This window comes from Vipera ursinii (assembly GCF_947247035.1).
Source record: "Vipera ursinii genome assembly, chromosome: 1".
NCBI lineage: Eukaryota > Metazoa > Chordata > Lepidosauria > Squamata > Viperidae > Vipera > Vipera ursinii.
Window position 1 is genome coordinate 6,925,085 of NC_139512.1, and position 23,908 is coordinate 6,948,992.

The window sequence follows — 23,908 nt, forward strand, 5'->3', positions numbered from 1 at the left end:
GTATAGGATTTCCTGCCTGAGCAGGGGGTTGGACTAGAAGACCTCCAAGGTCCCTCCCAACTCTGTTTTTCTATTGAAATGAATTTTGTAAAGCTTGAATAGCGCTTTCTATCCATTGGGGAATATAGGCAGTCATAGCGTCATGACTGCAGCATTTATTTAACAACCACGGTATTTGCTTAATGACCGCCGCATAAAAGATCATAAAATCGGGTGTAGTCACAAGGTGACCCACTTAATGACCACCGTGAGTTACAACTGTAATTCCAGGTCCAATTACGGTCGTAAATTGAAGATTATCTGTATAAGCCAAACAAAAAATTGGTCATGTGACTCAATTGCAGTTCGGATTGGCTTTATTTAACAGCATTCTATTTGTTTGATTTTTACATCTGTATTATTAATGTTTTGGAATGGCTGCAGACCCTGAAACGAAAAGGCCTGGGCTTTGAAGGTGCAGAACTGGACCTTGTAGAAGCTTTGGACCCAGCTGAGAAACTGAGGCAGCTTGATGAAGGAATGGACCTTAGGTTAGCCCGTCCAAAACTTAGCGTGAGTATTGCTTTGGATAAAAAACAAACTGCCACAGATAATCCTTGAGTTACAACAGTGTGTTTAGTAACCGTTCGAAGGTACAATGGCATTGAAAAAAGTAGTAGTAGTAGTAGTAGTAAAGTTGGAAGGGACCTTGGAGGTCATCTAGTCCAACCCCCTACTGATGTCAGCTTTGATGGTGTTTGGCCACTGTGTAGTTTGAAGGCCAGGCTTCCTTTTACCGCTAACTCTTCCAATCATCATCATCAAGTTGGAAGGGACCTTGGAGGTCATCTAGTCCAACTCCCTGCTCAGGCAGGAAATCCCATACCATTTCAGACAAATGGCTGTCCGTTCTCTTCTTAAAAACTTCCAGTGTTGGAGCATTCACCGCTTCTGGAGGCAGGTAGTTCCACTGGTTAATTGCTCTAACTTTCAGGAAATTTCTCCTTAGTTCTAGGTTGCTTCTCTCCTTGATTACTTTCCATCCATTGTTTCTTGTCCTGCCTTCAGGTGCTTTGGAGAATAGCTTGACTCCCTCTTCTTTGGGGCAGCCCCTGAGATATTGGAAGACTGCTATCCTGTCCCCCCCTCGTCCTTCTCTTCATTAAAGTGGACATTCCCAATTCCAGCAACCATTCCTTATATGTTTTAGCCTCTAGTCCCCTGATCCTCTTTGTTGCTCTTCTCTGGACTCTTTCTAGAGTCTCAACATCTTTTTTACATCGTGGTGACCAAAACGTATGACCATTTTTTACACTTACAACTGTTACTGTAGCCTCATAGTCACACAATCAAAATTCAGACGCTTGGCAACTGGCACATATTTATCATGGTTGTGGTGTCCCGGGGGTGTGTGTCACGCGATCCCCTTTTGCGAGCTTCTGACAAGCAAAGTCAATGGGGGAAGCCAGATTCACTTAACAACCGTGTCACTGATTTAACAACTGCAGTGATTCACTTAACTGTGACAAGAAAATGAGGCAAAATTCACTTAAAAACTGTCCTGCTTAGCAACAGAAATTTTGGGCTCAATTGTGGTCGTACGTCAAGGACGACCTGTACAGGTCCTGCTATGAATTTGCCTCCTAAAAGTGGGTTCAAAATGTTTTTTTAAAAAAATGCATAGTACAGATGTGCAAGGCAGGTTGCATGCAAAGTACTCTTAAGCGTTTGGAAAGTTTTGACTGTGGTGGAAGGATTCAGATATTATTTTGAGCATTTTGGATTGGAACTGTTCCAAACTTAGCTTGGAAAACTTCCAGAATTGTCACAAAAATGCTTCCAGCCAGATTAGAACAGACTTCAAATAGGCTAGCCAAGAAATGTGCTCACTTTTTACTTTTCTAAATGTTGCAACGGAGTCACCAGTTCAAAAGTATAAGTGGAACTGATGTTTTAAAATGCATATATTGGTAGTCATGAGAACACATTGTAGTGGGAGAAATTGCTTGCCAGAAGTTGCATGTCATATAAAATCTCTATCATGCATAGAGGAGGAGAATTTTATACGTAATAACCTGCACATTTCAACATGGGTTTGTCAAAAACAGATCATGCCAGACAAATCTTATTACATTCTTTGACCAAGTGACACAATTAGTGGACCAGAGGAATGCTGTAGATATAATTTACTTGGACTTCAGCAAGGCATTTGATAAAGTAGATCACAACCTACTACATGATAAGATAGAAAAATGTGGGTTAGATAGCATTACCACCAGATGGATTCGTAGCTGGCTGACAGGCCGTACTCAGCGTGTGGTCCTCAATGGAACCGCATCTACATGGAAGGAAGTGTGTAGTGGGGTGCCCCAGGGCTCTGTTCTGGGCCCAGTGCTCTTCAATATCTTCATTAATGATTTGGATGAGGGGATAGATGGGGAACTCATCAAATTTGCAGACAACACCAAGCTGGCAGGAATAGCCAATACTCCAGAAGATAGGCTTAAAATACAGGAGGATCTGGACAGACTTGAACATTGGGCGCTATGTAACAAAATGAAATTCAGTGGTGAAAAAAGTAAGGTTCTACATTTAGGCAGGAAAAATCAAATGCACAGGTATAGTATAAGTGGGTACCTTGCTCAATAGCAGTAACTGTGAGAGGGAACTCGGAGTCCTAGTAGACAATCACTTCAGTATGAGCCAGCAGTGTGCTGCAGCTGCCAAAAAAGCCAACACAGTGCTAGGCTGCATTAACAGAGGGATAGAATCAAGATCAAGTGAAGTACTAATGCCACTTTACAATGCTTTGGTAAGGCCACACCTGGAATACTGCATCCAGTTTTGGTCACCACGATGTAAAAAAGATGTCGAGACTCTAGAAAGGGTACAGAGAAGAGCAACAAAGATGATTGGGGGACTGGAGGCTAAAACATATAGGGAACGGTTGCTGGAATTAGGTATGTGTAGTTTAACGAAGAGAAGGGTGAGGGGTGACATGATAGCAGTCTTCCAGTATCTCAGGGGCTGCCACAAAGAAGAGGGAGTCAAGCTATTCTCCAAAGCACCTGAAAGCAGGACAAGAAGCAACAGATGGAAACTAGTCAAGGAGAGAAGCAACCTAGAACTAAGGAGAAACTTCCTGACAGTTAGAACAATTAACCAGTGAAACAACCTGCCTCCAGAGGTGGTGAATGCTCCAACACTGGAAGTTTTTAAGAAGAGACTGGACAGCCATTTGCCTGAAATGGTATAGGGTTTCCTGCCTGAGCAAGGGGTTGGACTAGATGACCTCCAAGGTCCCTTCCAAATTATTATTATTATTATTATTATTATTATTATTATTATTATTATTATTATTATTATTGTTGTTGTTGTTGTTGTTGTTGTTGTTGTTAATGTAATATTGGAACCATGAAAACAACCAGTGGAACAAGCTGCCTCTAAAAGCAGTGAATACTCCAACACTGGAAGTTTTTAAGAAGACAGCCATTTGTCTGAAATGGTATAGGGTTTCCTGCCTGAGCAGAGAGTTGGACTAGATGACCTCCAAGGTCCCTTCCAACTTTGTTGTTGTTGTTGTTGTTAAAAATAGAATGAGTCCTTTCCTGACAGAACAATTTATCAGTGGATCAACCTGTCTCCAGAAGTTGTGAATACTCCAATACCAGAAGTTTTCAAAAAGAGACTGGACAGCCATTCGTCTGAAATGGGTTTCCTGCCTGAGTAGGGGGTTGGACTAGAAGACCTTCAAGGTCCCTTCCAGCTCTATTCTATTCTATTCTATTCTATTCTATTCTATTCTATTCTATTCTATTCTATTCTATTCTATTCTATTCTATTCTTATTCTTATTCTTATTCTTATTCTTATTCCAATTTCTGTACTGTTCTGTTCTATTTTAGTCCAGTCCAGTCCAGTCCAGATTGAAAATACAGGTAGACCTCGACTTACAACATTTAGTGACCATTCAAACTTACAGCTGTACTGGGAAAAGTAACTTATGACCCTTTTTCACACTTACGACCATTGCAGCATCCCCACCATCACATAATCAAAACCACTTGCTTGGCAAATGGTTCATATTTAAAATGGTCGTAGTGTCCCGGGGGCGGGGGGGGGGGGTTTCACGCGATCCCCTTTTGCAATCTTCTGACAAGCAAAGTCGATTGGGAATCCAGATTCACTTAACAACCGTGTTACTAACTTAACAACTGCAGCCACGGACTTAAACAACTGTGGCAAGAGAAGCTGTAAAGTGGGGCAAAACTCAATAAACGTTTCGCATAGCAACATAAACGTTGAGCTCGACTGTGGTCATAACTTGACGACAACCTGTATTTATCCTGGGCATGGAAGTCCATGAATCTTAACGCTGCCAAGCCTTGGACACCCCGTCACACAGAGGAAGATTTTCAACAGATCTTGTCAGGACGTCCTCGGCAGACAGGCTTATTCCGTTCCGCTTCAAAAGAGCCCAGATAATCACGTTTTTCCCCCCTCCCGATCTTTTCGATGTCCTGTTTTTCCTTGCAGTCGGCTGCTTCCCTCTCGAGTCTCGAGGGGGCATCCATGGGAACCCCCCAATCCGGAAGCGAGGGTGGTGCGTGCAATTCAGCCGAATCTCCTGTTCAGCAGAACCGTCTGCAGCAGTTCAAGGCAACTCTTCCCAAAGCAGCCGTCCCTTCGGTGCGGTCCACAGCAACCCTCGGACCAGGTATGTCGTTCCCAAAAAGAGGCTGGTATAAGATGCCTCAGTTTCACTTCTCCAAGTACAGATAGTCCTTCAACTTACAGCTTGGGCTGTCTCAACAATGGCATAATGTTGTGACGATGGGAAGTGACAGTTTTTCTCTTGCCAGTCAGACCGCAAGTGGAATCCAGTGTCCGCATCTCCACCAGATAAGAACGACTGTCAGAACCCAGTTGTTGGTGTGTGTGTGTGTGTGTGTGTGATTTCTTTATTCTTGCAGGTTCTGCCATAATTCTGGGGGGTGGGGTGGGGGCTATTGGCGCTGCAACGTATCCTCTCCGCTTTCCTCTTATCTCAGTGATGGCGAACCTTTTAGAGACCGAGTGCCCAAACTGCAACCCAAAACCCACTTATGTATCGTCGGGTGCCCTTTAGGTGGGCGTGGCCCATTGGGTGGGCGTGGCTGCAGTAGTAATGGCAGACTGGGTGGGACTAAAAAGTTCAATCAAGCAATTCCAACTTTGCGACAACTTCTTTTTCCCTGTGAGAAGTTGAAATTGATTGATTGATCCTTTTTTTTCTTGCACATGTCGGCGGAGGCCTAAAGCGAAAAGGTTTTATAAAACCCAGCTGAAAGCCTAGGACTGGGGCGATGGCACACGTGCCCATAGAGAGGACTCTGCGTGCCACCTGTGGCACCCGTGCCATAGGTTCGCCATCACAGCTCTATCTGCTTGCTCTTTGATCTATTTCCCTTGATGCCGGCCTGGGGTGAGAAAGGAATGTGCCTCCAGACATCTGTCTTATCTCTAGCTGGGGATGAAGAGGCGTAAAGACCAAAGAGCTTGACAGCCTTGGGAACGGCGCCTTATCAACCCCGTTCCCACGGCGGATTCACACCTGGGGATTGGGCCATTTGAACTGGCCGGTTTGACTATTGGGGTGGGGTTTGCCAGTTGCTCCTTTAACCTATTGATTCGCCCGGGAAACACTCAGATCCTGCCTTCTGTGCCTGCTGTCAACTTCTCCTAATAAAAGTTCCTTTTGGAATGAAGCTATTCCAGGAGTTCTGCTTCCTTGGGAAGAAGGATTGAGGCAGGTCATTACAGCTGACATTGAGAAGCTGGAAAGAGTGCAGAGAAGAACAACGAGGATGGAGATAAATCCTAAATCCGATGAAGAAGACCTAAAGGAACTGGGTCTGTTTAGCCCAGGGGTGTCCACTCTTGACAATTTTAAGGCTTCAACTCCCAGAATGTTAAATAATTATTTCAAGGGTGGCTTCCTGCCCACTTGCATGACAAGTGATACTACAGCATTTTGGTACAGCAGGGGATCTAGGAAAGGGGGCATTGGTGGGGGACCGCAGGCTGCTACCCGCTTACAAGCAGGAGCTAAGGCTTCTGGGCCGTCATCAGCCTGAATTTCATCCCTTTTCTCACTCTGCAGGTATTGGGTATTCGATCTTCTCCCATAGCAACCTCAGCCGTGTATTGTCGAGCAAAACCCCTCCTCCGCTCTACCTGGGGGCTGACTCCCATCGTGTGGAAGGTCGCCCTTCTGCAAGCAGGAACAATCTAACATCCACGGTGAGTAACTTACAGTATCCATCTGTTTTTTGGGGGGTAGATCAGAGGTCCCCAAACTTTTGGGCACCAGGGACCAGTTCCATGGAGAGAGGTTTTTCCACGGACCGGAGGGTGTGTGGTTTTGTGTGTTTCCTGCATCCCGTGGATGGGGCTTTGCTTGTTTGTGCAGACCAGTTGCTGGTCATGCTGCGGCCCGGTACTGGTCCATGGACCAGGGGTTGGGGACCTCTGGAGTAGATGACCCAAAGATTCAACTTCTGGGCAAGAGACACAGGTCAGTGCCAAGAGGGTAAAGGTCATATGCAGATAAATAGCAATAGCACTTAGACTTATAATCCGCTTCATGGTGCTTCACAGCCCCCTCTAAGATGTTTTACGGAGTCAGCCTTTCGTTCCCAGCAATCTGGGTCCTCATTTGACTGACCTCAGAAGGCTGAGTCAACTTTGAGCCGGTCAAGATCGAACTGCTGAAGTGCTGGCAGACGGCAGTCAGCAGAATTAGCCTTCAATGCTGCAATTCTAACCACTGCACCACCATGACTCTTAATGCAGGGCTAAGGCCAGTGATGGGTAGAATAGAATGCAGGTTGTCCTTGATTTACAACCATGATTTACAACTAAAAGAAGTAACTTTAATACCATGTTTCACATGATCATTGCAGCATCCCCCGACATCACGTGATCAAAATTCAGACGCTTGGCCATTGTTCCACTTCCTTTCTTACATGATATACCCTCTCTTCTGCATTAGAGGTAGTCCTTGTTTAACAACTGCTTGCTTAGCAATCATTCATAATTACAGTGCCCCTCCCCCCAACTACCTATGACCTGTTTTTGAAGTGCTGATGCCCACAGACACACACAGACACACACACACACACACACACACCTGCAGTCATGTGATTGCGGTTTTGGTACTTAGCAACTGGTTTGTATTGATAACCCTTCGTAGTGTCCCAGGGAGCAAGCTCCACACTCCCTGACACTGATAACGTTACCTAGTTGGGTAATGAAATGTCTGCAAGGAAACAACCAAACTCAGGAGACGCCAGGAATCCCACAGTTCAACCCTGTTCTGCAGATACTGTCCTCTATTGCTCCTGGGGAGGAAAGCCATGGCAAATCTAGACAGCACACTAAAAAGCAGAGACATCACCCTGCCAACAAAAGTGTGTATAGTCAAGGCCACGGTTTTCCCAGTTGCAATGTATGGCTGTGAAAGTTGGACCATAAGAAAGGCTGAGCGCCAAAGAATGGAGGCCTTTGAACTATGGTGCTGGAGAAGACTCCTGCGAGTCCCTTGGACTGTAAGGTGATCAAACCGGTCAGTCCTAGAGGAGATCAACCCTGACTGCTCTTTAGAAGGCCAGATCCTGAACTTGAAACTCAAATCCTTTGGCCACCTAATGAGAAGGAAGGACTCACTGGAGAAGAGCCTAATGCTGGGAAAGATCGAGTGCAAGAGAAGAAGGGGACAACAAAGAATGAGGTGGCTGGATGGAGTCACTGAAGCAGTAGGCGTGAGCTTAAATGGACTCCAGAAGATGGTAGAGGACAGGAAGGCCTGGAGGAACGTTGTCCATGGGGTCACGATGGGTCGGACACAACTTTGCAACTAACAACAACATTGAGAAGAACATTTGATGGGTTAGTAGATGAAAAATATTACAGAAGGTGATCTCAACCTGATTCTCTTTCCCCACAGCGCCCGTTGTATCCTCCTGGGCTTCAGAATCTGAGTCCTGTATTGCCCACGGGAGGTCTCTCTGGACGTGGGCTACCAGGATACCCCTTCCTCTCCTCCACCCCACCAGGTATGGTCCACACAGGGTTTCTATGTGTGAATAAAAAAACCTCATCTCATGCCATCCCAAGGCCAATCCCAGTGAGCTTCTGGCACCTATGCTTGCTTAAGTTTCTAAGTCCTATGAAAAATTTCCTAACCCTGGTAGCAACAGCAATAGAAGTTAGACTTATATACCGCTCAACCTCATCATGGTTAACATGGCATATAAATCAGGCCATTGGCGGGCATTATGGCAACCTATAAATTGTGTCTGCCAGCATAGTTACTCAAGGTAAATTCAACCATGGTTTACACTAAGTTAAACCATCTAGGCATGTTTGGCCTGTGCCACATGCTGAACTGACTAGTTTGTGGATACTGTGATTTTTTTTTTTAAAAAAAAAGATTAATATGTTATGACAGCAGTAACAAACCACTTCCATATCATTGCTAAGAAAGGATAATTTCTATCTGGTCACTGAGTGTCTAGCGCAGGGGTAGGCAACCTCGGCTCTTTTATGACTCATGGACTCCCAGAATTCCTGAGTCAGCAGCATGTTAAATGAATGTCGTAAGCCTACGACTACCGTGAAGCTTTTAGATGAGCCAAGCACATTATAATGGCTATTATCAAATGGATAATAATAATAATAATAATAATCATCATCATCATCATCATCATCAAGTTGGAAGAGAGCTTGGAGGTCATCTAGTCCAACCCCTTGCTCAGGCAGGAAACCCTATACCATGTCAGAATTGTTTATTTTGGATTCTTTAAACTTCCCACTAGATCAGGGTTAGGCAACCTCGGCTCTTTTATGACTCGTGGACTTCAACTCCCAGAATTCCCAAGCCAGCCATGCTGAGGGGAAAGGGAGAGGTTTCCATGCTGAGTCTTGCTGGCTCAGGAATTCTGGGAGTTGAAGTCCACGAGTCATAAAAGAGCCAAGGTTGCCTACCCCTGGCCTAGGCCTAGGCTGTTTTATGACTCATGGACTTCAACTCCCAGAATTCCTGAGCCAGCCACGCTGAGGGGAAAGGGAGAGGTTTCCAAGCTGAGCTATGCTGGCTCAGGGATTCTGGGAGTTGAAGTCCACGAGTCATAAAAGAGCCAAGGTTGCTTACTCCTGGCCTAGGCCTAGGCTGTTTTATGACTCATGGACTTCAACTCCCAGAATTCCTGAGCCAGCCATGCTGAGGGGAAAGGGAAAGGTTCCCATGCTGAGCCATGTTGGCTCAGGAATTCTGGGAGTTGAAGTCCACGAGTCATAAAAGAGCCGTGGTTGCCTACCCCTGCACTAGATCTTCAGTGGTAATATTTGTCTGCCTTCTTGTTTTCTTGTTGATTGACTTTCAGAATATGCTTTGGGAGAAAGCACCCCACATCCCTTTGGCTTCCAAGGAAACACCACAGCGGCTTGGCAACACCGAGAATATCTGATGCCAGGGTAAGAAGTGGCATGTTGCAATGACCTGAGCAAAGAGTGACCAACAACTGCACGGAAACCCCTTTGTGCCTAAATCCTCACAATGCTCAAGTAGGCTAAATGTGGTGTTGGACAGTTACATTTCAGGATGTTATGGGAATCCAGCTGTTGTCTTAGCCCAGGGGTAGGCAAGCTTGGCTCTATTATGACTCATGCACATTGATTTGTGCTTCTTAGATTGTGCTTCTTAGATTGTAAGCCGCCCTGAGTCTTCGGAGAAGGGCGGGATATAAATGAGATTAAAAAAAAAACAAAACAGAATTCCTGAGCCAGCCATGCTGAGGGGAAAGGGAGAGGTTTCCAAGCTGAGCCATGATGGCTCAGGAATTCTGGGAGTTGGAGTCCACGAGTCATGAAGGGGCCAAGGTTGCCTACCCCTCTCTTAGCCTCATTGGAGGTTTACAAAAATAGAGTGGATAACTATTTGACTGAGATGCTATAAAGCAGGGGTCTTCAAACTTGGCCCTTTTATGACTTATGGACTTCAACTCCCAGAATTCCTCAGCCAGGCATAAAAGGGCCAAAAAGACCCCTGCTCTAAAGGATGCTGTTTAGCAGGAGGTTGGACTAGAAGGCCTCCAAGATCCCTTCAAGCCCCACGATTCTTATGTTTTGGTAACCAGGATATTGCCTTAAGCCATAACAAGTCCGTCTATTTGGTTTGTTCATTGTGTTTGGCTGCTGTGTGAATTCAGGGTATGAGCTGTCATTTTGGGTATCTCTCAGAAATTTTACAATCCTGCGATCTGTCTAAAACCAAACCAAGAAAGCTTGCAGGCAAGGGGCAAGCAGTCTGTGCCCTCTTGTATTGCAACCAGGCAAGGAATTAAGTTGCAAAACTGCCCCATAGTTTGCTGTTTGGGCCTGTATGGTAATGGCTTGGCTAAATTCAACCATCTGGATTCTCAATCTTAGCAGATAAACAGCTGACCAACTTGGGTACAGTTCAGCTTAGTAGATTGGGGGTATGCTGTAGATGTAGTATACCTGGATCTCAGGAAATGTTTTGACAGTTGCTTTATAATACTCTCATATCATGCTCTCACTTACCACGTGGTAAGATGGGCGCCCAATAAATTTAATAAAAAGAAGGAAGGAATGGAGGGAGGGAGGGAGGGAGGGCAGTAGGAAGGAAGGAAGGAAGGAAACAAAGAAGCAAGGAAGGAATGGCAGTGTAGAGGGAGGGAGGGAGGGAAAGGGAAGGAAGGAAGGAAGGGCAATGCAGACGGAGGGAAAGAGGAAGGAAGGAAGGGCAATGTAGATGGAGGGAGGGAAGGAAGGAAAGAAGGAAAGAAGATGGGCTAGATCAGGGGTAGGCAACCTCGGCTCTTTTATGACCATGAGTCATAAAAGAGCCGAGGTTGCCTACCCCTGATCTAGCCCATCTTCTTTCCTTCTTGAAGTCCATGAGGTTGCCTACCCCTGGGCTAGATGGTATTGTTAGATAAACTCTATTGGCTGAATAACCACACCCAAAGGTGCAATAACTTGAGCCCTTATTTTCATTCTCACATATAAGAATCAACTCTAAAATATATAGCAAATATATAGGCAACACATTCCAAGGAATCAGAACCTTGTAAAACAGGTAATTCCTCTCCTGTTTTAAGAAAATAGAAAAACAAGGGCATGCAAATCTCTTTTACAGGTATTACTGGGAAGGTAGGGGTTTTCCCCATCCTATGCCGTACTTTACATTTTTCCTACAGCAAAAAAATTGGTTCTATTTCGCCCTGATAAATGCCATCCTATTAAATTCAGTCTACCTCTCAAGGCATCCTTTCGACTTTCATTTACCCCGATATTTGTCAACCTTAGCAACTTTAAGATATGTAGGCTGGGGAATTCTGGAAGTTGAAGTGCACGTATCTTAAAGTTACTAAGGTTGAGAAACAGTGATCTACACCTTTTTCAGCTCTAAGTTACTGGTAAACTTGGTAAGTATCTCCTTAATTCCTCCATCCAAGTAACAACAACAACAATAAAGTTGGAAGGGACCTTGAAGTCCAACCCCCTGCTCGGGCAGGAAACCCTATACCATTTCAGACAAATGGCTGTCCAGTCTCTTCTTAAAAACTTCCAGTGTTGGAGCATTCACAGCTTCTGGAGGCAGGTTGTTCCACTGGTTTGTTCTAACTGTCAGGAAGTTTCTCCTTAGTTCTAGGTTGCTTCTCTCCTTGACTAGTTTCCATCCGTTGCTTCTTGTCCTGCCTTCAGGTGCTTTGGAGAATAGCTTGACTCCCTCTTCTTTGGGGCAGCCCCTGAGATACTGGAACTCTGCTATCATGTCACCCCTCGTCCTTCTGTTCATTATTGATAAAAATGCTGAGTGTTGCCCAGGAATAGAAGCCTTTGGCGGTCTAGTTGTTATTTTCCTCCAGGATGAAGTGGTACGAAAGAGGAAAGGATCTGATCTGGAGTTTACAGTGACGATGCTTATTTTGCTTCAGAGGCAATGGCTCTGAAGCTTTTGCTGCTTGCTCTGGATGCTAATCCCACCCTCCTCATTTATGCTGGGCTAATTAATTCCAGGACTGTGATTACTAGATGATCTGAAAGCCAGGTTTAAATGAGGAGAATCACTTCCTGGGGCTAAAGGCACGTGCAGGTGTGTGTCCCATAAGTTCTGAAAAAATATCTATGATTCTCCAATAAATTTGGTGCAAAAACCAGATGAACCGAATCATTAGCAAGATCCTGCTGCCATCTTGTGGCCACATTCAGTATCCACAGTGAGCAATTCCTGCACCCCAAAACCCTGGAATCTGATTGTGATACAAAAAAACCCCCAAACAGGGATTTTTGGAAGCTGGTCGACAACAGGAAGTGACAATAATAAAGGAACAATGGTTGTGGGTGGGTTTTAGAGCTAATTAACTTAGAATAGCTTTATTCATCTTGTGCTTTAAGTGCATCTCTCCCCCAAGAATTCGGAATATAAATAGATTTCTCTGAAGGTAATTCTTGACTTATGATCACCTGTTTAGTGACCGTTCAATGTTACAATGGTGCTGGGAAAAAAATATGGTCCTCACATTTACGGCCAGTCCTTGCAGTTACGACCACTGCATCATCCCCGTGATCATGTGATCACAATTTTGGGTGTTTGTTAACTACTTTGCGTTTACGACTTGTGGGAAGTCAGCCCCCCCAGAGAAGGAAATATTAAAAGGGCAAAATATTATATTTCCTCAAAGGATCTTAAAGAGGCAGAAAAGCAGGCCCAGTTTTTTCTTAATAGTCCCAAGTCTCCCTCCCCCAAGCAGAAACCAGCTCTGGAGAAATGCAGATGTAAATAATCCATTCAGGAAGGTTGGAGTCCTCCACCTAAAATCTACATACCCCACCCAAACTCTAAGACAGGACATAATAGGATTAACCCACAGATGCCAAAGGGGCACACTCAGACTCAGGTCAAAATACATGAGACAGGGAATACAAAGCCTCAAACAGGAACAGCCTTTTTTTGCTGATTTTCGGCAAACAGGGTCCATTTGGAAGAATCGGTTCATGGCATTCCCTTGCCGATCGCAAATTCACTTAACAACCGCAATGATTCTCTTAACAACCGTCTTAAACCTGGTTATAAAATTGGATCCGACTCAAATTGCGATCACAACTTATGACGGAAATTCTGCTCCCAGTCGTGGTTGTCTGTTGAGGACTACCTGTGTACATAATACATTTCTTTTTCCCTACAGAACAGCAAGTCGGATTTGTGACCAGCCCTCTCTAGTCCCCACCTCACCTTCCTTGCACACCCGAATCAGTGTGAAGTCGGAGCGGGCCTCCCCCACCGCCAGCTGTTCCTCGGCTGTGCCCCAGCTCTCCACATCCGTGCTGCATTCCAACCTCTCCAGTGTCCCCACGGACCTCCATCCCCAAGAAGATTATATCAAGGGTTATCATTACTCCGTCCTTCTTTCCCGGCCTCTGTCAGAAGAACCGAGGCAGCCCAGTGTTCCCTCCCATCGCCTGCCGCTGGCTGCTGCAGAGGAGTGGCAGAAGTAATCGGGAGGCTTGGCTTGTTCACACCTGCTCAGTGGCTGTGGCTGTGCGTAGACGTGTGCATATGTGCAAGAGAGAAGGCGCCAGTGCCCATCACCTGCGTTCACCTGTCAGTCATAACGGGGGGGGGGGCAACATAGGGAAGCAACTGATTGCAGAATTATACGGGTGAAAAAAAGCCTCCCCATGAAAGAAAAACTCAGGAGCTGGTAGAACAGAGAAGAGGTTACTGGCAGCAGATTTGAAAAAAAGCGACCTATGATGGGTCTTCCACTTCCGCCACACACTTATGATCAAAATTTGGGTGCCTAGCAACTGGCATGTGTTTATTTGCCTAGTAACTAGCATGTCCTGGGGCCATGTGATCGTCACTTGCAACCAGTGTTGGGATTCAGCGAGTTCACACCACTTCGGCAAAACCGGTAGCTAATTTTTTGTTGCCCAGGCCCAGGATGGACTTCCGGAAGCGGCATCCACACAGAAAACCGGTTGTTCACATATTTGAGTCCCACCACTGCTTGCAACCTTCCCAGCCAGCTTCCAACAAGCAAAGTCAAGGGGGGGGGGAAGCCCCAGATTCACTTAACCACCGCATGGTTCACTTACCTGCAGTGATTTGCTTAACAACCGTGGCACGAAAGGTTGTAAAATCAGGTGTGACTCGCTTTTCCAACTGCCTTGCTTAACAATGGAAATTCTGGTCCCAAATGTGGCCCTAAGTTGAGGACTACCTGCATAAGATTGGAAGTAGAAATAAGTTGTTGGAAGTATCTCGTCAATTTAAAAATAGCCGCACAGCTTCTCAAAGCCCCAAAATAAGCACACACAAAAATCTTCCCTCTGCCCACAGGTAACTCCCAGCTGCTTTTCCAGCCTTACTACACCCTGGTTACAAGGTACACTCTTGCCAGACCTCCGAAGGTTGCCAACCCCTGTAATTAGGCAAGGCACTTTGTTCATGTTCAGAAGCAATCTTGTCTTTTTAAAAAAAAATTTAAAAAGCATTTGTAAGGATTCACGCAGAACTCTTGACAAATGGGTTCGTTTTCCTGCTTTCCCCCCCCCCCCACTGAAATTGTGTGCATTTTTCCTGTTTAGGGAACTTTGGTGGATAGGACAAATGTCTGCCGATCCCAAACGTGTCACTTTTATGCTTCTCTGATAAATAGCTTGAAGGATGGATTTGCAGTGTCAGAGTAAAGGCAAAGTGGACACTTTTGCTGCCCTAGCAATTGAGCCCTTGACATCTGCATACGGAGAGGTAGACCATTTTTAATGGTTTGCATTCAGATTGGAAATAAAAAATAAACATCTTTCAAATCATTCTAGTATCTTGGTTCTTGTGTTGTGTGTGTGTGTGTGGTGGTGGTGGGGGAATGTTTCAGTTTGTTTTGGAGAAATTGCTTTCTGTCTGACTTTCTGGCTACATTCCCACAGTATGCTTAACCGTGCCAGTGATAAACTTAGCATTCATACCACATGCTAAAGTTTGCTGGTTTTAAGTCTTTGTGGGTTTTTGAGATGCATTTAGTCAAGTGTCTGGTTCCCTGCATTCTTCAAATGGGTTAATCTGGTGACCATTAACCAGATTGAATCTGGAGACCCCTCCCTTATCTCAATGTTCTGTGATGGTGGTGGCTCTTACCACTAGATGGCAGTGTCTGCTGTTTATTTTTAATTACGGTATCTCCCGAAGAGTTCCTGCTTCAGCAGATTAATTGGATTTATTTTGATAGTTGACTACATTATAAGCCTGTAATGGAAGCACGATCCATTAAGCCCCTTGCAACGTGGATTTTAAAAGCTATGAGGATGTTACAGTCATCCTTGGGTTTGGCTAGTCTAAAGAAAAGGATGAAACAGGGCCGACATGATAGCAGTCTTCCAGTATTTGACGGGCTGCCACAAAAAGAGCAGGTCACATTATTCTCCAAAGCACCAGAGGGCAGGACGAGAAACGATGGTTGGAAGCTGATCAAAGAGACAAGCAACCTGGAATTAAGGAGAAACTTTTTAAGTGAGAACAATTAACCAGTGGAACAGCTTGCCTCCAAGAAATTGTGGGCGCTCCATCACTGGAGATTTTTAAGAACAGGCTAGACCAGAGGCAGGCAACCTCGGCTCTTTTATGACTCATGGAGTTCAACTCCCAGAATTCCTGAATCAGCTATGGTGACTCAGGAATTCTGGGAGTTGAACTCCATGAGTCATAAAAGAGCCGAGGTTGCCTACCCTTGGGCTAGACCACAGGTCTGCAACCCGCAGCTCCGGAGCCGCATGCGGCTCTTTGAGCCGTCTCCTGTGGCTCCTGGTCCTCTGCCATGTGCAGTCCAAAAAAGACAAAAGTGGGACTAAAAAAGTTCAACCAATCAATTCAAATATGCAGGGTAGGTGCATATCTCACCTTGGCTCCACTCTTCAGTCAAACCCTGTTCTGCGCATGCGCGCATGTACACCCATGCACACATATTTTTTTGCGGCTCCCAGTTTTTCCTTTTGTGAAGGAACCGGTTCCGAGTGTTTCACTGTTTTGAGGTTGCTGACCCCTGGGCTAGACAATCACTTGTCTGAGATGGTATAGGTTCTCCTGTTTGAGCAGGGGGCTGGACTAGAAGACCTCCAAGGTCCCTCCCACCTCCTATTCTACTCTACTCTACTCTACTCTACCCTACCCTACCCTACTCTACTCTACTCTACTCTATTCTATTCTACTCTACTCTACTCTACTCTATTCATTACATTTATATCCCAATTTTCCTCCTGGAACTAAAAAGCTCACCCTCCACCAATGTTTCTCCAGAAGAAATGTATTTTGAGACATGTCAGGTTAAAGAGCATCTCTAAGTCAGCCAGGGGGCTTCTGTAGCTGATGGAGGACTAGACACTAGGTATCCCTGCTCCCAGTCCAGCACCTACCACTTCAACCCCAATGTGGTCCTTGGGCTAAGGAGCAGAAACTCGCCCAAAGTCCCCCCCAGGAGCTTCTGTGGCTGGCAAGGACTTAAAATACAGGCAATCCTCGACTTACGAACGCAACTGAGCCCAAAATTTCTGTTGCTAAGTGAAACATTTGTTAAGTGAGTTTTGCCCCCTTTTACGACCTTTCTTGCCACGGTTGTTAGGTGAATCACTGTAAGTTGTTAAGGGAATCTGGCTTCCCCGTTGACCTTGCTTGCCAGAAGGTCGCAAAAGAGGATCATGTGACCTCTGTGGACACTTCAAGTGTCATATATATGAGTCAGTTGCCAAGTGTGGGGGATGCTGCAAAGGTCGTAAGTCTGAAAACTGATCGTATGTCACTTTTTTCAATGCCGTTGTGTTTTTGAACGGTCCCTAAATGAACTGTTGTTAAGTCCTGTAGTCTTCAACTTAATGACCATTTGTGTGTAGGCCAGGGTTAGGCAATCTTGGCTCTCTTATGACTCATGGACTTCATCTGTTTTATGACTCACGGACTTCAACTCCCAGAATTCCTGAGTCAGCTATGCTGACTCAGGAATTCTGTGAGTTGAAGTCCATGAGTCATAAAACAGATTTAATTTAATAATTTGATTTCTATACCGCCCTTCTCCCGAAGGACTCAGGGCGGTGAACAGGGCAATACACAATAAAAATCGAATACAAAAATTAAAAAGCCATTAAACATCATGCCCATAAAATCAATACATATTAAAGTTAAAACTAGTTTTAAAAACCCAACCCCATCCCGTCAGACCAGGCCAGCTTCTTCAAAAAAGAATGTTTTGAGATCGCGCCGGAAGGAGCAAAGGTCGGGGGCCATCCGGAGCTCAACCGGTAAGCGGTTCCAAAGGTCTGGCGCGCCCACAGAGAATGCTCTCCCCCTGGGGGGTCACCAATCGGCATTCTTTGATCGGCGGCACCCTGAGGAGGCCCTCTCTGTGGGAGCGCACTGGACGGAGGGAAGTTGACGCCGGCCGCAGGTGTTGCCGTAGGTAATCCGGACCCATGCCATGAAGGGCTTTGTAAGTCATAACTAACACCTTGAACCTCACCCGGACAGCAACCGGTAGCCAATGCAGCTCGCGGAGCAAAGGTGTAACATGGGAGTATCGGGAAACTCCCAAGACAACTCGCGCGGCTGCATTCTGCACCAGTTGGAGTCTCCGGGTGGACCTCAAGGGCAGCCCCATGTAGAGAGCATTACAGTAGTCTAGACGAGAGGTCACGAGCGCATGAGTGACTGTGCGCAAGGCATCCCGGTCTAGATAGGGCCGCAACTGGCGCACCAGGCGAACCTGGGCAAAGGCCCCCCTAGTCACAGCTCCAATATGCTCTTCCAAAGAGAGCTGTGAGTCTAGAAGGACCCCCAAGTTGCGGGCCCTATCTACGGGGGGTAATAGATGAGGTTGCCTACCCCGGTGTAGGCCATTCAAACCTACAACAGTGTTTGGAAAAAAGGGAATTATGATTGTCCTTATAGTTTCCGTAGAATTCTAGCCTCACCTTAGACACGAAAGCCGGTTGGGAGAATTTGGGCCACACACACGCCCTCTCAGCCCAACCCACCTCACAGGGCTGTTGTTGTGGGGAATGAAGGAGGAGAAAGTTATGTTGGATATGCTTGCCCCTTTGAATTATTTGTAAAAATAATAAAATAAAGATGGGATACAAACAAACAGCAAATAAAGGGCCATAAATTCAAAATAGACAATAGGAAAAAATTCTTTTGAGGCTAAAACTACAATAGTTGACCCACGAGCCTCCACGTTCGGAGAATGTTCCTCAAAGTAGTACATTTTCTAGGAAGATTCTCCGTCATCCAGGTCATGGTTGTCCCAAAGCTGCTTTTCTTGAAAGTCCAGTTGCTTTTTGAAAAGCATCTTTGGGACATCAAAGCAGTAATAGCTCAAGTCAAATTTCTATTCACTGTACATCAAGGGATCCTCAACCTTGGCAACTTTTAAGACTTGTGGACTTCAACTCCCAGAATTTGCTGGCTGAGGAATTCTGGGAGTTGAAGTCCACAAGTCCACAAGTTGCCAAGGTTGAGGACCCCTGCTCTACGTTACTCCGGAGCAAAGAACAGTGGAGTCAGATTAAAGGAAGACAGATTTCAGTTGACTTAATCAATCAATCAATCAATCAATCAATCCTCACTTTGCTAACAGAGCAGATTGACAGAGGGACCAATCACACAAAGAGGATTTGGGCTCCTTTGGACTGGAAATGTCTAAATAGTTGATGGACAGCCATCTTCTACAGATGCTTTAATTTGGATTCCTGCATTGACCAGAGCTATAGATTCATGCTGAGTGGGGAATTCTGGGAGTTGAAGTCCACAAGTTGCCAAGGTTGAGGACCCCTGCTCTACGTTACTCTGGAGCAAAGAACAGTGGAGTCAGATTAAGGAAGACAGATTTCAGTTGACTTTTTAAATCAATCAATCAATCAATCAATCAATCAATCAATCAATCCTCACTTTGCTAACAGAGCAGATTGACAGAGGGACCAATCACACAAAGAGGATTTGGGCTCCTTTGGACTGGAAATGTCTAAATCAGACATGTCAAACACAAGGCCCGGGGGCCGGATCCGGCTCGCAAAGTGGTTTCATGTGGCCCGCGAAGCCATCCTGGAAACAGTGATGGAACGGCCCCCACTGCCTTGGCCCTGGCCCAGAGACCCTCCTCCTGCCAGAGACCCTCAGATCTGTCCCACTCTTGCCCAGGCCCCCATAGGCACCCTTGATGCCAACGATGTAGAGCTGGCCACGCCCACCCAGTAGGCCATACACACTCTAGCCACGCCCACCCAGTAGGCCACGCCCACCCAGGCCACACCCACCCGGCCCCCTGAGGGTAACCACAATGCTGATGCGGCCCTCAATGAATTTGAGTTTGACACCCCTGGTCTAAATAGTTGATGGACTGCCATCTTCTACAGATGCTTTAATTTGGATTCCTGGAGACCCCAGCTCTATAAGAAGAGACTCAGAATACGTGCATTTATTTATTTATTTATTTATTTATTTATTTATTTATTTATTTATTTATTTATTTATTTATTTATTTATTTATTTATTTATTTAGATTTATATACTGCCCTATTCCCAGAGGACTCAGGGCGGTGTACAGGGAAAATTAAAACAAACATACAAAAATGAAAATCAGATTGAAACAATTAATTAAATAAAGTCCCCGAAATTTAAAACTAAAACCCAATAAAAATTAAAACCCCTCAGCCTGGGCCAGACAGCTCAAAGAGCCAAGTTTTCAGGTCCCTGCGGAATGAGCGAAGGTCGGGGGCAGTCCTAAGTTCCATGGGGAGCTGGTTCCATAGGGCCGGCGCACCCACAGAGAACGCCCTTCCCCTGGGCTATATATGTTAATAAAAACATGCAGGATCTTGGCGTGATTCCATATACAATATCATCAAAATTATTTTGGGGCAGTGTTTATTAACACACATCAGTGTGCCCCATGCAAAAGCATCTTGACCATCTACGTGGTTGCGTTAAAATTGTTCATACACAACGTGACCATAAAATCCTGCACATTGATAAAAGTTCAGGCACGAAGGCTATATCAATCAATAAATAAATCAGAATAGAGCTGGAAAGGACCTTGGAGGTCTTCTAGTCCAACCCCCTGCTCAAGCAGGTGACCGTATACCATTCCAGACAAATGTCCAATCTCTGTCCAGTCTCTTCTTAAAAACCTCCAGTGATGAAGCACCCACAGCTTCTGAAGGCAAGCTGTTCCACTGGTTAATGCAGCGGTCTTCAAACTTGGCCCTTTTATGACTCGTGGACTTCAACTCCCAGAATTCCTGAGCCAGCCATGGTGAGGGGAAAGGGAGAAGTTTCCGAGCTGAGCCATGCTGGCTCAGGAATTCTGGGAGTTGAAATCCACGAGTCATAAAAGAGCCAAGTTTGAAGACCCCTGGGTTAATGGTTCCACGTAGTCACATCAAAATTATTTTGCCTCTTGTGCTGTTTTATCTACATGCTAGCATACAGGTAATCCTCGACTTACGACCACAGTTGAGGCCAGAACTTCCATTCCTAAGCAAGGAGTTTGTTAAGTGAATCATGCCCAATTTTAAAACCCTTTTTCCTCCTGGTTATTAAACAAATCTTCCCGTTGTTAAGCGAATATGGCTTTCCCCATTGACTTTGCCTGATGGAAGTGGGTGATGAAGGACGCTAATGGGGATCACGTGACCCAGGAGACTGCCACCGTTGTAAACGCAGGTTAGTTGCCAAGTGCCTGAATTTTGATCGTGCGACCAGGGGGATGCGGCAACAGATGTAAGTTTGAGGACCAAGCATTAGTCACTTTTTCAGTGACTTAAAATGATCCTCAGTAGCTTAAAATGGTCGCTAAATGAAGGATAGTAAGCTGAGGACTAAATATACTGCCAAATTCTAAGGACTTACTTACGCAGTTCACCAAGACAAAGAGGTGGGGATAAACCTTTCTCATCAGTCTGCAGGGCTGTGAGCAGTGGCGGGATTCAAATTATGTGAACAACTGGTTCTCTGTGTGGATGCCACTTGCGGAAGTCCATTCTGGAACTGGGCAACAAAAAATTAGCTACCGGTTCTGCCAAAGTGGTGCGAACCAGCTGAATCCCACCACTGGCTATGAGCAATATTTAGCAGCTAAAATATTGGAGCTGGGCAGAGTCTAAACGTCACAGTTACATTTCAGAAAGACGTTCTAACATCTACAGATCAATTCAAATGGAGAATTTTGGAAGGATGCCCGCATGCATCGGAAGAAGAGGCGTGACCCAGCAGATAGCCAGGGCTTTTTTTCTTCATAGAACGCTCAGAACGGAGTTCCGGCACCTTTTTTGGATGGAACCTTGTAGGGTAGGCAAGGCGGGTTGTATGACATGTGTGAGTTCCGGCACCTTTTTCTTTTACAAAAAAAGCACTGCAGATAACGTTGCCACAGCTGAATAGCCATGTCAACCATGTCCGGTAATACACCTGCGCATTTTCTCATCCAGTATGTTGTGTAAACTCAGCCTCTGGTGAATTTATGGTTTGCTGCATTCTGCAGATCCAGAAACCGCGTAGTTCAGTAACCAGATTGAGCTTGTGTGAATGCAACCAACCTGTTAACCTTTGAAATGCCGCAAAACAATGAGATATTCTGTAAATCTACAACCATCATGGGAAACCATGGGGAAGATTGTCTGCCAAGGGTCCAATCTGGCATTTCTTTCCAAAAATGTACTGCTTCATCCCAGCGGGAATCAATAGAGGGCTAGATCGAGCAGAATTAGAAGGAATAATAGTTTTCCTCCACTGCCTTGCTTCTTGCTTCTAAATGCTTCCGGTTCCTCTGTGTAACAAAATGGAGGACCTTTCATTTCTTTCATTGACCAGTACTTAAAATAAAGAGGATCTTTCGGTGATCTGCATAGATACTCAAGATTAAATCCATGCCCCAAATCTCACTTAAGTTGTAATTCATATTCCTTCCATTTTGAACCTCTGCTGATTGTCCCTGATGCAATCTGGGTTGTCCTTTCCAGAGATAGATAGATGATGATGATTAGATAGATAGATAGATAGATAGATAGATAGATAGATAGATAGATAGATAGATAGATAGATAGATAGATCTGCCTTTTAGGGCCCTGTAATCCCTTAATTCGAGGTAGAACAACTGGATGGAGCTGAGCGTTTACCAGCCGGATACCCTTCCTGATGCCTATGTGCTCACAGCAGATATTTTTTCTTTGCACCCTATGAGAGAAATATCTGCCACCACCTAGGATTGAACTCTCAACCTTCTGAGTGGGAGGCAAGCGTCTTCACCACTAGGCCACCATGCCACTCTCTCCAGATATATATATATGTATATGGCAACCCCCAAATCTTTCAATACTCATGTTTGTCATCCACATAAAGAAAGAGGCTGACTTGGAATCTAGCCTGATCTTGTTCACTTAATCCTATGAGTCACTTTTTATTTGGAGGCACGCAAGACTGCAGCCACAATGTTTGGGATGATGTTTGTTAGAACTATAGGTATAGGATGTCCTCGATTTACAACTATTCATTTAGTGACCGTTCAAAGTTACAGCAGCACTGAAAAAAGTGACTCATGATTGTTTTTCACACTATTTTCACACTATCCCAACTATTGTAGAATCCCAGTTGTCACCGTTTGTAACCTTTCCAGTCAGCTTCCAACAAGCAAAGTCAATGGAGGAAGCCGGATTCGCTCAGTGACCATGATTGGAGTGACTTGCTTAACAACTGTGGCAAAAAAGGTCATAAAATCAGGTGCAGCTCACTTAATAATCCCTTGCTTAGCACTGGGAAATTCTGGTCCCAATTATGATACGTTGAGGATTATTTGCAAATTCACTCAGTATATGTTTCTAGTCTCTGTGCAAACACTAATAATAATAATTATTATTATTATTATTTATAGGGCCACTCAACTCACATAATGATTTTGACATATATATACATATATACATATACATATACATACATATACACACACACATACACACACACACACATATTAAGTTGGAAGGGACCTTGGAGGTCATCTAGTCCAACCCCCTGCTCAGGCAGGAAACCCTATACCATTTCAGGCAAATAGCTGTCCAGTCTCTTCTTAAAAACTTCCAGTGTTGTATATATTGCTCAAAAAAAATAAAGGGAACACAAGATAAGACACAGTGGCGTAGCGTGGGGGGTGCAGGGGGGGCTGGCCGCACCGGGCGCAACATCTGGGGGGGCGCGCTCGCACTGAGCTGCTCAGGGAGCCCCAAGGGCTGCACAGAGTTGGCTTGGCACCGCTCTCGAGCTGCTCTTTCTTGCAAAGCGAAATGAGTCCGGCAGGTGAGATGGGCGGCCACATAAATTGAATAAAATAAATAGAAGCGCCCAACTCTCCGCCCAGGCTCAGGCCAACCGCAAGCGCCCCGCAGGCGCCCTGGCAGGTTTGGCCGAGCGAAGACGGACCCGCTGGCCGGCCGGCCTAGCTTCGTGCGCATGCGTGGCTTTATTTAGCGGGGCTCACGTGCGAGCTTGAATGCAGCGGCTCTTGCAGGTCGGAGCCCCGCCCAGCCGCCCTCGAGAGGGACCCGGAAGCATCCTGCATGCGCGCGACTCTTCTTGGAAAGTCTATGCCGCTGCGGGGCGCGTCTTTTCAGCAGTGCCGTGACGTCACCGCCCGCCCGCCCCTCTATTTCCGCTTCCGGTTGCCTTGCCCCGGGTGCTGACAACCCACGCTACGCCACTGATAAGACATCCTACTATTAAATACAGTACATTGTGTTGTTTAAGTGTTCCCTTTATTTTTTTGAGCAATACACACACACACACACTATATATAAATATATAAATTCCAAATGAACTCTGGGGCTTTAAA

General features: G+C 45.4%; 1 protein-coding gene across 1 annotated transcript in view; it reads left to right on the forward strand.

The window, feature by feature from the left end:
• The window catches only part of MEF2B (myocyte enhancer factor 2B), a 74,305-nt gene extending 60,527 nt beyond the window's left edge, over nucleotides 1-13,778 (forward strand). Inside the window, exons 4-9 of the mRNA XM_083365241.1 lie at nucleotides 424-552; nucleotides 4,515-4,695; nucleotides 6,121-6,260; nucleotides 7,966-8,074; nucleotides 9,404-9,494; nucleotides 13,235-13,778. Of these exons, the coding sequence (XP_083221367.1) occupies nucleotides 424-552; nucleotides 4,515-4,695; nucleotides 6,121-6,260; nucleotides 7,966-8,074; nucleotides 9,404-9,494; nucleotides 13,235-13,544 (960 nt within the window). The 3' untranslated portion in view covers nucleotides 13,545-13,778. The remainder of the gene's footprint in view (nucleotides 1-423; nucleotides 553-4,514; nucleotides 4,696-6,120; nucleotides 6,261-7,965; nucleotides 8,075-9,403; nucleotides 9,495-13,234) is intronic.
• Nucleotides 13,779-23,908: the final 10,130 nt, after the last annotated feature.